Below are 12,550 nucleotides of genomic sequence, written 5' to 3' on the forward strand. Positions count from 1 at the left end.
CCACTCACTCACTCACTCAGTCACTCACCCACTCACTCACTCACCCACTCACTCACCCACTCACTCACTCACCCACTCACTCACTCACTCACCCTCCCACTCACCCTCTCACTCACCCACTCACCCACCCTCTCACTCACTCACCCACTCACTCACTCACCCTCCCACTCACCCTCTCACTCACCCTCCCACTCACCCACCCACTCACTCACTCACTCACCCACCCTCCCACTCACCCACCCACTCACTCACCGACTCACTCACCCACTCACTCACCCACTCACCCTCCCACTCACCCACCCACTCACCCACTCACTCACCCACTCACCCTCTCACTCACTCACTCACCCACTCACTCACCCTTCCACTCACCCACTCACTCACCCACCCACCCACTCACCCACCCACTCACTCACTCACACTCCCACTCACCCTCTCACTCATTCACTCACTCACTCACTCACCCACTCACTCACTCACCCACTCACTCAGCCACTCACTCACCCTCCCACTCACCCTCCCACTCACTCACTCACTCACCCACTCACTCACTCACCCACTCACCCACCCTCTCACCCACTCACTCACCCACCCACCCACCCACTCACCCACCCACTCACCCACTCACCCACTCACTCACCCACTCACCCACTCACCCACCCACCCACTCACCCACTCACTCACTCACCCACCCTCCCACTCACCCACCCACTCACTCACCCACTCACTCACCCACTCACCCTCCCACTCACCCACCCACTCACCCACTCACTCACCCACTCACCCTCTCACTCACTCACTCACCCACTCACTCACCCACCCACCCACTCACCCACCCACTCACTCACTCACTCACTCTCCCACTCACCCTCTCACTCATTCACTCACTCACTCACTCACCTACCCACTCACTCACTCACCCACCCTCTCACCCACTCACTCACCCACCCACCCACTCACCCTCCCACTCACCCACTCACCCACTCACTCACCCACTCACCCACTCACCCACCCACTCACTCACCCACCCACTCACTCACCCACTCACTCACCCACCCACCCACTCACCCTCCCACTCACCCACTCACCCACTCACTCACCCACTCACCCACCCACCCACTCACCCACCCACTCACTCACCCACCCACTCACTCACCCACTCACTCACCCACTCACCCACCCACTCACTCACCCACCCACTCACTCACCCACTCACTCACCCACTCACTCACTCACCCACCCACTCACTCACCCACTCACTCACCCACTCACCCACTCACTCACCCACTCACTCACTCACCCACCCACTCACTCACCCACCCACTCACTCACCCACTCACTCACCCACTCACTCACTCACCCACCCACTCACTCACTCACCCACCCACCCACTCACCCACCCACTCACCCACTCACATCACTCACCCACTCACTCACTTACTCACCCTCTCACTAACCCTCTCACTCACTCACCCACCCACTCACCCTCCCACTCACTCACCCACTCACTCACCCTCCCACTCACCCTCACATCCTCTTCTGGGATGTTCAGGATGCCGATGAGGGAGTCAAGTCCAGACCCATTGGGACGACACAGCCACACAAGGCCTGAAACACACAAACACACACACACTCACATACACACATATACTAACATACACACATATACATACACACATATACATACACACACACTCACATACATACACATACACTCACATACACACATACACTCACATACACACACACACTCACATACACACATATACATACACACACACACTCACACACTCACATACACACAAACACACACACACTCACATACACACATATACATACACACAACCACACAATCCCTGAAACACACAAACATACACACACTCACATACACTCACATATACACACACTCACATGTGTGTGTATGTGAGTGTATATGTGTGTGTATGTGTGTATGTGAGTGTGTGTGTTTGTGTGTGTATATGTGTGTGTTTGTGTGTGTGTGTTTGTGTGTGTCTCTGTGTGTGTGAGTAAGTGAGTGAGTCTGAGTGAGTGAGTCTGAGTGAGTGAGTGAGTCTGAGTGAGTCTGAGTGAGTGAGTGAGTCTGAGTGAGTGAGTCTGAGTGAGTGAGTCTGAGTGAGTCTGAGTGAGTCTGAGTGAGTGAGTGAGTCTGAGTGAGTGAGTCTGAGTGAGTGAGTCTGAGTGAGTCTGAGTGAGTCTGAGTCTGAGTGAGTCTGAGTGAGTGAGTGAGTCTGAGTGAGTGAGTCTGAGTGAGTGAGTCTGAGTGAGTCTGAGTGAGTGAGTGAGTCTGAGTGAGTGAGTGAGTCTGAGTGAGTCTGAGTGAGTGAGTGAGTCTGAGTGAGTGAGTGAGTCTGAGTGAGTGAGTGAGTCTGAGTGAGTGAGTCTGAGTGAGTCTGAGTGAGTCTGAGTGAGTGAGTCTGAGTGAGTGAGTCTGAGTGAGTCTGAGTGAGTGAGTCTGAGTGAGTCTGAGTGAGTGAGTCTGAGTGAGTGAGTGAGTCTGAGTGAGTCTGAGTGAGTGAGTCTGAGTGAGTGAGTCTGAGTGAGTGAGTGAGTCTGAGTGAGTCTGAGTGAGTGAGTCTGAGTGAGTGAGTCTGAGTGAGTCTGAGTGAGTGAGTCTGAGTGAGTGAGTGAGTCTGAGTGAGTCTGAGTGAGTGAGTGAGTGAGTCTGAGTGAGTGAGTCTGAGTGAGTGAGTGAGTCTGAGTGAGTCTGAGTGAGTCTGAGTGAGTGAGTCTGAGTGAGTGAGTCTGAGTGAGTCTGAGTGAGTGAGTGAGTCTGAGTGAGTGAGTCTGAGTGAGTGAGTCTGAGTGAGTCTGAGTGAGTCTGAGTGAGTGAGTCTGAGTGAGTGAGTCTGAGTGAGTGAGTGAGTCTGAGTGAGTCTGTGTGAGTGAGTCTGAGTGAGTCTGAGTGAGTGAGTCTGAGTGAGTGAGTCTGAGTGAGTCTGAGTGAGTGAGTGAGTCTGAGTGAGTGAGTCTGAGTGAGTGAGTGAGTCTGAGTGAGTGAGTCTGAGTGAGTGAGTGAGTCTGAGTGAGTGAGTGAGTCTGAGTGAGTGAGTCTGAGTGAGAGAGTGAGTCTGTGTGAGTGAGTCTGAGTGAGTCTGAGTGAGTCTGAGTGAGTGAGTCTGAGTGAGAGAGTGAGTCTGTGTGAGTGAGTCTGAGTGAGTCTGAGTGAGTGAGTCTGAGTGAGAGAGTGAGTCTGAGTGAGTGAGTCTGAGTGAGTGAGTCTGTGTGAGTGAGTCTGAGTGAGTGAGTCTGAGTGAGGGAGTCTGAGTGAGTGAGTGAGTGACTGAGTGAGTGAGTCTGAGTGAGTGAGTGAGTCTGAGTGAGTCTGAGTGAGTGAGTGAGTCTGAGTGAGTCTGAGTCAGTGAGTCTGAGTGAGTGAGTCTGAGTGAGTGAGTGAGTCTGAGTGAGTGAGTGAGTCTGAGTGAGTGAGTCTGAGTGAGTGAGTCTGAGTGAGTCTGAGTGAGTGAGTGAGTCTGAGTGAGTCTGAGTGAGTGAGTCTGAGTGAGTGAGTGAGTCTGAGTGAGTCTGAGTGAGTGAGTCTGAGTGAGTGAGTGAGTCTGAGTGAGTCTGAGTGAGTGAGTGAGTCTGAGTGAGTGAGTCTGAGTGAGTGAGTCTGAGTGAGTGAGTGAGTCTGAGTGAGTGAGTCTGAGTGAGTGAGTCTGAGTGAGTGAGTGAGTCTGAGTGAGTGAGTCTGAGTGAGTCTGAGTGAGTCTGAGTGAGTGAGTGAGTCTGAGTGAGTGAGTCTGAGTGAGTGAGTCTGAGTGAGTGAGTGAGTCTGAGTGAGTCTGAGTGAGTCTGAGTGAGTGAGTGAGTCTGAGTGAGTGAGTCTGAGTGAGTGAGTGAGTCTGAGTGAGTCTGAGTGAGTCTGAGTGAGTGAGTGAGTCTGAGTGAGTGAGTCTGAGTGAGTGAGTGAGTCTGAGTGAGTCTGAGTGAGTGAGTCTGAGTGAGTCTGAGTGAGTGAGTGAGTCTGAGTGAGTCTGAGTGAGTGAGTGAGTCTGAGTGAGTGAGTGAGTCTGAGTGAGTGAGTGAGTCTGAGTGAGTGAGTCTGAGTGAGTGAGTGAGTCTGAGTGAGTGAGTCTGAGTGAGTGAGTGAGTCTGAGTGAGTGAGTGAGTCTGAGTGAGTGAGTCTGAGTGAGTGAGTGAGTCTGAGTGAGTGAGTCTGAGTGAGTGAGTCTGAGTGAGTCTGAGTGAGTGAGTCTGAGTGAGTGAGTGAGTCTGAGTGAGTCTGAGTGAGTGAGTGAGTCTGAGTGAGTCTGAGTGAGTGAGTGAGTCTGAGTGAGTCTGAGTGAGTGAGTCTGAGTGAGTGAGTGAGTCTGAGTGAGTGAGTCTGAGTGAGTGAGTGAGTCTGAGTGAGTGAGTGAGTCTGAGTGAGTGAGTCTGAGTGAGTCTGAGTGAGTGAGTGAGTCTGAGTGAGTCTGAGTGAGTCTGAGTGAGTGAGTCTGAGTGAGTCTGAGTGAGTCTGAGTGAGTGAGTCTGAGTGAGTGTGTGAGTGAGTCTGAGTGAGTGAGTGAGTCTGAGTGAGTGAGTCTGAGTGAGTGAGTGAGTCTGAGTGAGTGAGTCTGAGTGAGTGAGTGAGTCTGAGTGAGTCTGAGTGAGTCTGAGTGAGTGAGTGAGTCTGAGTGAGTGAGTCTGAGTGAGTCTGAGTGAGTGAGTCTGAGTGAGTGAGTGAGTCTGAGTGAGTCTGAGTGAGTGAGTGAGTCTGAGTGAGTCTGAGTGAGTCTGAGTGAGTGAGTCTGAGTGAGTGAGTGAGTCTGAGTGAGTGAGTGAGTCTGAGTGAGTGAGTGAGTCTGAGTGAGTCTGAGTGAGTGAGTCTGAGTGAGTGAGTGAGTCTGAGTGAGTGAGTCTGAGTGAGTGAGTCTGAGTGAGTGAGTGAGTCTGAGTGAGTCTGAGTGAGTGAGTGAGTCTGAGTGAGTGAGTCTGAGTGAGTCTGAGTGAGTCTGAGTGAGTGAGTCTGAGTGAGTGAGTGAGTCTGAGTGAGTCCGAGTGAGTGAGTCTGAGTGAGTGAGTCTGAGTGAGTCTGAGTGAGTCTGAGTGAGTGAGTCTGAGTGAGTGAGTCTGAGTGAGTGAGTGAGTCTGAGTGAGTCTGAGTGAGTCTGAGTGAGTGAGTCTGAGTGAGTGAGTCTGAGTGAGTCTGAGTGAGTGAGTCTGAGTGAATGAGTGAGTCTGAGTGAGTCTGAGTGAGTCTGAGTGAGTGAGTCTGAGTGAGTGAGTCTGAGTGAGTCTGAGTGAGTGAGTCTGAGTGAGTGAGTGAGTCTGAGTGAGTGAGTCTGAGTGAGTGAGTGAGTCTGAGTGAGTCTGAGTGAGTGAGTCTGAGTGAGTCTGAGTGAGTCTGAGTGAGTGAGTATGAGTGAGTGAGTCTGAGTGAGTCTGAGTGAGTCTGAGTGAGTGAGTCTGAGTGAGTGAGTCTGAGTGAGTCTGAGTGAGTGAGTCTGAGTGAGTGAGTGAGTCTGAGTCTGAGTGAGTCTGAGTGAGTGAGTCTGAGTGAGTCTGAGTGAGTGAGTGAGTCTGAGTGAGTGAGTCTGAGTGAGTGAGTCTGAGTGAGTGAGTGAGTCTGAGTGAGTGAGTGAGTCTGAGTGAGTCTGAGTGAGTGAGTGAGTCTGAGTGAGTGAGTCTGAGTGAGTGAGTGAGTCTGAGTGAGTGAGTCTGAGTGAGTCTGAGTGAGTGAGTCTGAGTGAGTGAGTGAGTCTGAGTGAGTGAGTGAGTCTGAGTGAGTGAGTCTGAGTGAGTCTGAGTGAGTGAGTCTGAGTGAGTGAGTCTGAGTGAGTGAGTGAGTCTGAGTGAGTGAGTCTGAGTGAGTGAGTGAGTCTGAGTGAGTGAGTGAGTCTGAGTGAGTGAGTCTGAGTGAGTGAGTGAGTCTGAGTGAGTGAGTCTGAGTGAGTGAGTGAGTCTGAGTGAGTGAGTCTGAGTGAGTGAGTCTGAGTGAGTGAGTGAGTCTGAGTGAGTGAGTGAGTCTGAGTGAGTCTGAGTGAGTGAGTCTGAGTGAGTCTGAGTGAGTCTGAGTGAGTGAGTCTGAGTGAGTGAGTCTGAGTGAGTCTGAGTGAGTCTGAGTGAGTGAGTCTGAGTGAGTGAGTGAGTCTGAGTGAGTCTGAGTGAGTCTGAGTGAGTGAGTGAGTCTGAGTGAGTGAGTCTGAGTGAGTCTGAGTGAGTGAGTGAGTCTGAGTGAGTGAGTCTGAGTGAGTGAGTGAGTCTGAGTGAGTGAGTCTGAGTAAGTGAGTGAGTCTGAGTGAGTGAGTCTGAGTGAGTGAGTGAGTCTGAGTGAGTGAGTCTGAGTGAGTGAGCGAGTCTGAGTGAGTGAGTGAGTCTGAGTGAGTGAGTCTGAGTGAGTCTGAGTGAGTGAGTCTGAGTGAGTGAGTCTGAGTGAGTGAGTGAGTCTGAGTGAGTGAGTCTGAGTGAGTGAGTCTGAGTGAGTGAGTGAGTCTGAGTGAGTGAGTGAGTCTGAGTGAGTGAGTCTGAGTGAGTGAGTCTGAGTGAGTGAGTGAGTCTGAGTGAGTGAGTCTGAGTGAGTGAGTGAGTCTGAGTGAGTGAGTGAGTCTGAGTGAGTGAGTCTGAGTGAGTGAGTGAGTCTGAGTGAGTGAGTCTGAGTGAGTGAGTGAGTCTGAGTGAGTGAGTCTGAGTGAGTGAGTGAGTCTGAGTGAGTGAGTGAGTCTGAGTGAGTGAGTCTGAGTGAGTGAGTCTGAGTGAGTGAGTCTGAGTGAGTGAGTCTGAGTGAGTGAGTGAGTCTGAGTGAGTGAGTGAGTCTGAGTGAGTGAGTCTGAGTGAGTGAGTGAGTCTGAGTGAGTGAGTGAGTCTGAGTGAGTGAGTCTGAGTGAGTGAGTGAGTCTGAGTGAGTGAGTGAGTCTGAGTGAGTGAGTCTGAGTGAGTGAGTGAGTCTGAGTGAGTGAGTGAGTCTGAGTGAGTGAGTCTGAGTGAGTGAGTCTGAGTGAGTCTGAGTCTGACTCACCTGCCCATGATCTGAAAGTTGACACAATTGCCATTCGACTTGCGACAAATCTTGACTCACGATCCTCCCTGCAGACTCGCACACAGCTAGAGGTAAAGCTCCCCCAGGTAGCCTCTGGTAGACTCAGGGGCAAGTGCAGACTCGCACACAGCTAGAGGTAAAGCTCCCCCAGGTAGCCTCTGGTAGACTCAGGGGCAAGTGCTGTCAAACACAGACAAAGCTCCCCCAGGTAGCCTTTAGCAGGGCTGTAGGGGCAAGTGCAGCTACATACAGACAAAGCTCCCCCAGGTAGCTTCTGGTAGACTCAGGGGGTCAAGTGCAGACTCGCACACAGCTAGAGGTAAAGCTCCCCCAGGTAGCCTCTGGGAGACTCAGGGGCAAGTGCAGACTGGCACACAGCTAGAGACAAAGCTCCCCCAGGTAGCCTCTGGTAGACCCAGGGGTCAAGTGCAGCCTGGCACACAGCTAGAGGTAAAGCTCCCCCAGGTAGCCTCAGGTAGACTCAGGGGTCAAGTGCAATTACGCACACAGCTAGAGGTAAAGCTCCCCCAGGTAGCCTCTGGGAGACTCAGGGGCAAGTGCTGTCAAACACAGGCAAAGCTCCCCCAGGTAGCCTCTGGGAGACTCAGGGGCAAGTGCAGCTACATACAAAGCTCCCCCAGGTAGCCTCAGCTAGACTCATGGGGCAAGTGCAGCTACATACAGACAAAGCTCCCCCAGGTAGCCTCTGCTAGACTCAGGGTCAAGTTGAGCCTGGCACACAGCTAGAGGTAAAGCTCCCCCAGGTAGCCTCTAGCAGGGCTGTAGGAGCAAGTGCTGTCACACACAGAAAAAGCTCCCCCAGGTAGCCTCAGCTAGACTCAGGGGTCAAGTGCATACTCGCACACAGCTAGAGGTAAAGCTCCCCCAGGTAGCCTCTGGTAGACTCAGGGTCAAGTGCAGACTCGCACACAGCTAGAGGTAAAGCTCCCCCAGGTAGCCTCTGGTAGACTCAGGGGTCAAGTGCAGTCTCGCACACAGCTAGAGGCAAAGCTCCCACAGGTAGCCTCTGGTAGACTCAGGGGGTCAAGTGCAGACTCACACACAGCTAGAGGTAAAGCTCCCCCAGGTAGCCTCTGGTAGACTCAGGGGCAAGTGCAGCTACATACAGACAAAGCTCCCCCAGGTAGCTTCTGGTAGACTCAGGGGCAATGGCAGTCTCGCACACAGCTAGAGGTAAAGCTCCCCCAGGTAGCCTCTGGGAGACTCAGGGTCAAGTGCAGACTCGCACACAGCTAGAGGCAAAGCTCCCCCAGTTAGCCTCTGGCAGGACTCAGGGGCAAGTGCAGCTACACACACAGACAAAGCTCCCCCAGGTAGCCTCTGGCAGGGTTGCAGGGTCAAGTGCAGACTCGCACACAGCTACAGGTAAAGCTCCCCCAGGTAGCTTCTGGTAGACTCAGGGGCAAGTGCAGCTACATACAGACAAAGCTCCCCCAGGTAGCCTCAGCTAGACTCAAGGGCAAGTGCAGCTACATACAAAGCTCCCCCAGGTAGCCTCTGGTAAACCCAGGGGTCAAGTGCAGCTACATACAGACAAAGCTCCCCCAGGTAGCCTCTGCTAGACTCAGGGTCAAGTGGAGCCTGGCACACAGCTAGAGGTAAAGCTCCTCCAGGTAGCCTCTAGCAGGGCTGTAGGAGCAAGTGCTGTCACACACAGAAAAAGCTCCCCCAGGTAGCCTCAGCTAGACTCAGGGGTCAAGTGCAGACTCGCACACAGCTAGAGGTAAAGCTCCCCCAGGTAGCCTCTGGTAGACTCAGGGGCAAGTGCAGCCTGGCACACAGCTAGAGGCAAAGTTCCCCCAGGTAGCCTCTGGCAGGGTTGCAGGGTCAAGTGCAGCCTGGTACACAGCTAGAGGTAAAGCTCCCCCAGGTAGCCTCTGGTAGACTCAGGGGAAAGTGCAGCTACATACAGACAAAGCTCCCCCAGGTAGCCTCTAGCAGGGCTGTAGGGGCAAGTGCTGTGACACAGACAAAGCTCCCCCAGGTAGCCTCTAGCAGGGCTGTAGGGGCAAGTGCTGTCACACACAGACAAAGCTGCCCCAGGTAGCCTCTGGTAGACTCAGGGGTCAAGTGCAGCTACATACAAACAAAGCTCCCCCAGGTAGCTTCTGGTAGACTCAGCGTCAAGTGGAGACTCGCACACAGCTAGAGGTAAAGCTCCCCCAGGTAGCCTCTGGTAGACTCAGGGGCAAGTGCAGTCTGGCACACAGCTAGAGGTAAAGCTCCCCCAGGTAGCCTCTGGTAGACTCAGGGGCAAGTGCAGCTACATACAGAAAAGCTCCCCCAGGTAGCCTCTGGTAGACTCAGGGTCAAGTGCAGCAGTGCCTGTGAAGGTTGCCTGTGCCGTACCTGAGCTGGGAGTCCGTCGTTTCGGGATGGTGCCTGTAGTGGAAGTCCGTGTAAGGCGCCAGGATTTGCTACAGACAAAGACAAAAATCCCCCAGGTAGCCTCTAGCAGGGCTGTAGGGGCAGGTGCTGCTACACACAGACAAAGCTCCCCCAGGTAGCCTCTCCCCGTGTCTCTCTCCCCGTGTCTCTCTCTCCCCGAGTCTCTCTCCCCATGTCTCTCTCCCCGTGTCTCTCTCTCTCCCCGTGTCTCTCTCTCCCCGTGTCTCTCTCCCCGTGTCTCTCTCCCCGTGTCTCTCTCCCCGTGTCTCTCTCTCCCCGTGTCTCTCTCTCTCTGTGTCTCTCTCTCCCCGTGTCTCTCTCTCCCCGTGTCTCTCTCTCCCCGTGTCTCTCTCTCCCCGTGTCTCTCTCTCCCCGTGTATCTCTCTCCACGTGTCTCTCTCCCCGTGTCTCTCTCTCCCCGTGTCTCTCTCTCCCCGTGTCTCTCTCTCCCCGTGTCTCTCTCTCCCCGTGTCTCTCTCTCCCCGTGTCTCTCTCTCCCCGTGTCTCTCTCTCTCCCCGTGTCTCTCTCTCTCCCCGTGTCTCTCTCTCCCCGTGTCTCTCTCTCCCCGTGTCTCTCTCTCTCTCTCCCCGTGTCTCTCTCCCTGTGTCTCTCTCCCCGTGTCTCTCTCTCTCTCCCCGTGTCTCTCTCTCTCCCCGTGTCTCTCTCTCCCCGTGTCTCTCTCTCCCCGTGTCTCTCTCTCTCTCCCCGTGTCTCTCTCCCCGTGTCTCTCTCCCCGTGTCTCTCTCCCCGTGTCTCTCTCTCTCTCCCCTTGTCTCTCTCCCCGTGTCTCTCTCCCCGTGTCTCTCTCTCTCTCCCCTTGTCTCTCTCCCCGTGTCTCTCTCCCCATGTCTCTCTCCCCGTGTCTCTCTCTTCCCGTGTCTCCCTGTGTCTCTCTCTCTCTCTCTCCCCGTGTCTCTCTCTCCCCGTGTCTCCCCGTGTCTCTCTCCCCGTGTCTCTCTCTCTCCCCGTGTCTCTCTCTCTCTCCCCGTGTCTCTCTCTCTCCCCGTGTCTCTCTCTCCCCGTGTCTCTCTCTCCCCGTGTCTCTCTCTCTCTCCCCGTGTCTCTCTCCCTGTGTCTCCCCGTGTCTCTCTCTCTCCCCGTGTCTCACCCCCCGTGTCTCTCTCCCCGTGTCTCTCCCCGTGTCTCTCTCTCCCCGTGTCTCTCTCCCTGTGTCTCTCTCCCCCTCTCTCTCTCTCCCCGTGTCTCTCCCCCCCCGTGTCTCCCCGTGTCTCTCTCTCTCTCCCCGTGTCTCTCTCACTCTCCCCGTGTCTCTCTCCCCCTCTCTCTCTCTCTCCCCGTGTCTCTCTCTCTCTCCCCGTGTCTCTCTCCCCGTGTCTCTCTCCCCGTGTCTCCCCGTGTCTCCCCGTGTCTCCCCCCCCCCGTGTCTCTCTCCCCGTGTCTCCCCCCCGTGTCTCTACCTCGATGTCCACGTGTGGACGCACCAATCCTCGGGTGTGAGGATGATTGACGAGGTGCATGGCCGTGGCAATCAGCGCCTCCGTGTCTCCCCGTGTCTCTCTCTCTCCCCGTGTCTCTCTCCCCGTGTCTCCCCGTGTCTCTCCCCGTGTCTCCCCGTGTCTCCCCGTGTCTCTACCTCGATGTCCACGTGTGGACGCACCAATCCTCGGGTGTGAGGATGATTGACGAGGTGCATGGCCGTGGCAATCAGCGCCTCCGTGATGCGTGGGTGTTGAGATTCAACAACGGCACGCACGAGCGTGGACACACCGCCTCGGACAGCCACGGCAGAGGGGTTGCCCACAGCTAGCAGGGGAGAGAGCATGTCCACTCGGTGAGACGCTCCCGGATTGGTTAGACAGTCGCTCAGTCAGTCAGACACTTACTCATTCACTCAGACACTCACTCACTCGCTCAGACACTCGCTCAGACACTCACTCACTCGCTCAGACACTCGCTCAGACACTCACCCACTCACTCACCCACCCACCCACCCACTCACTCACTCACCCACTCACTCACTCACTCACTCACCCACTCACTCACTCACCCACTCACTCACTCAGACAGTCAGACACTCACTCAGACACTCACTCAGACACTCAGACACTCACTCACTCACCCACTCACTCACTCGCTCACTCACTCACCCACTCACCCACCCACCCACTCACCCACTCACTCACTCAGACACTCACTCACTCACTCAGACACTCACTCAGACACTCAGACACTCACCCACTCACTCGCTCACTCACTCACCCACTCACCCACCCACCCACTCACTCACCCACCCACTCACCCACCCACCCACTCACCCACCCACCCACTCACCCACCCACCCACCCACTCACCCACCCACTCACCCACTCACTCACCCACCCACTCACCCACCCACCCACTCACCCACCCACCCACTCACCCACCCACCCACCCACTCACCCACCCACTCACCCACTCACCCACCCACTCACTCACTCACCCACCCACTCACTCACTCATACACTCACTCACTCAGACAGTCAGACACTCACTCAGACACTCACTCAGACACTCACTCAGACACTCACACACCGCCTCGGACAGCCACGGCAGAGGGGTTGCCCACAGCTAGCAGGGGAGAGAGCATGTCCACTCGGTGAGACGCTCCCGGATTGGTTAGACGGTCACTCAGACAGTCAGTCAGACACTCGCTCACTCAGTCAGACACTCACCCACTCACTCACCCACTCACTCGCTCACACACTCGCTCAGACACTCGCTCAGACACTCACTCACCCACTCACTCACTCACCCACTCACTCACCCACTCACTCACTCACCCACTCACCCACCCACTCACTCACCCACTCAGACACTCAGACACCCACTCAGACACTCAGACACTCACTCAGACACTCACTCAGACACTCACACACCGCCTCGGACAGCCACGGCAGAGGGGTTGCCCACAGCTAGCAGGGGAGAGAGCATGTCCACTCGGTGAGACGCTCCCGGATTGGTTAGACGGTCACTCAGACAGTCAGTCAGACACTCGCTCACTCAGTCAGACACTCACCCACTCACTCACCCACTCACTCGCTCACACACCCACTCACTCACTCACTCACCCACTCACTCACCCACTCACTCAGACACTCACCCACTCACTCACCCACCCACCCACCCACTCACCCACCCACCCACTCACTCACCCATCCACT

At 54.9% G+C, this 12,550-nt stretch overlaps 2 protein-coding genes across 3 annotated transcripts in view; both read right to left on the reverse strand.

Moving 5' to 3' along the window:
* The window catches only part of LOC116938018 (uncharacterized), a 26,654-nt gene extending 19,688 nt beyond the window's left edge, over positions 1-6,966 (reverse strand). Inside the window, exons 1-2 of the mRNA XM_076057946.1 lie at positions 6,963-6,966; positions 1,526-1,608 (exon numbers count right to left, since the gene is read on the reverse strand). Of these exons, the coding sequence (XP_075914061.1) occupies positions 1,526-1,608; positions 6,963-6,966 (87 nt within the window). The remainder of the gene's footprint in view (positions 1-1,525; positions 1,609-6,962) is intronic.
* A 2,383-nt stretch (positions 6,967-9,349) lies between these two features.
* The window catches only part of LOC142907909 (rapamycin-insensitive companion of mTOR-like), a 38,034-nt gene continuing 34,833 nt past the window's right edge, over positions 9,350-12,550 (reverse strand). The window contains exons 8-9 of one of the 2 annotated variants that reach the window (XR_012931331.1): positions 10,808-11,153; positions 9,350-9,417 (exon numbers count right to left, since the gene is read on the reverse strand). Coding sequence is in view for 1 of the 2 variants with exons in the window: in XM_076057839.1 (XP_075913954.1) it covers positions 10,879-11,153 (275 nt within the window). In the remaining variant the exon portion in view is untranslated. The remainder of the gene's footprint in view (positions 9,418-10,807; positions 11,154-12,550) is intronic. The other variant, XM_076057839.1, reaches the window with a different exon arrangement.

Source organism: Petromyzon marinus, chromosome 85 (assembly GCF_048934315.1).
Source record: "Petromyzon marinus isolate PM22_M1 ecotype Great Lakes invasive population chromosome 85, UKy_Petmar_22M1.pri1.0, whole genome shotgun sequence".
Taxonomy (NCBI): domain Eukaryota; kingdom Metazoa; phylum Chordata; class Hyperoartia; order Petromyzontiformes; family Petromyzontidae; genus Petromyzon; species Petromyzon marinus.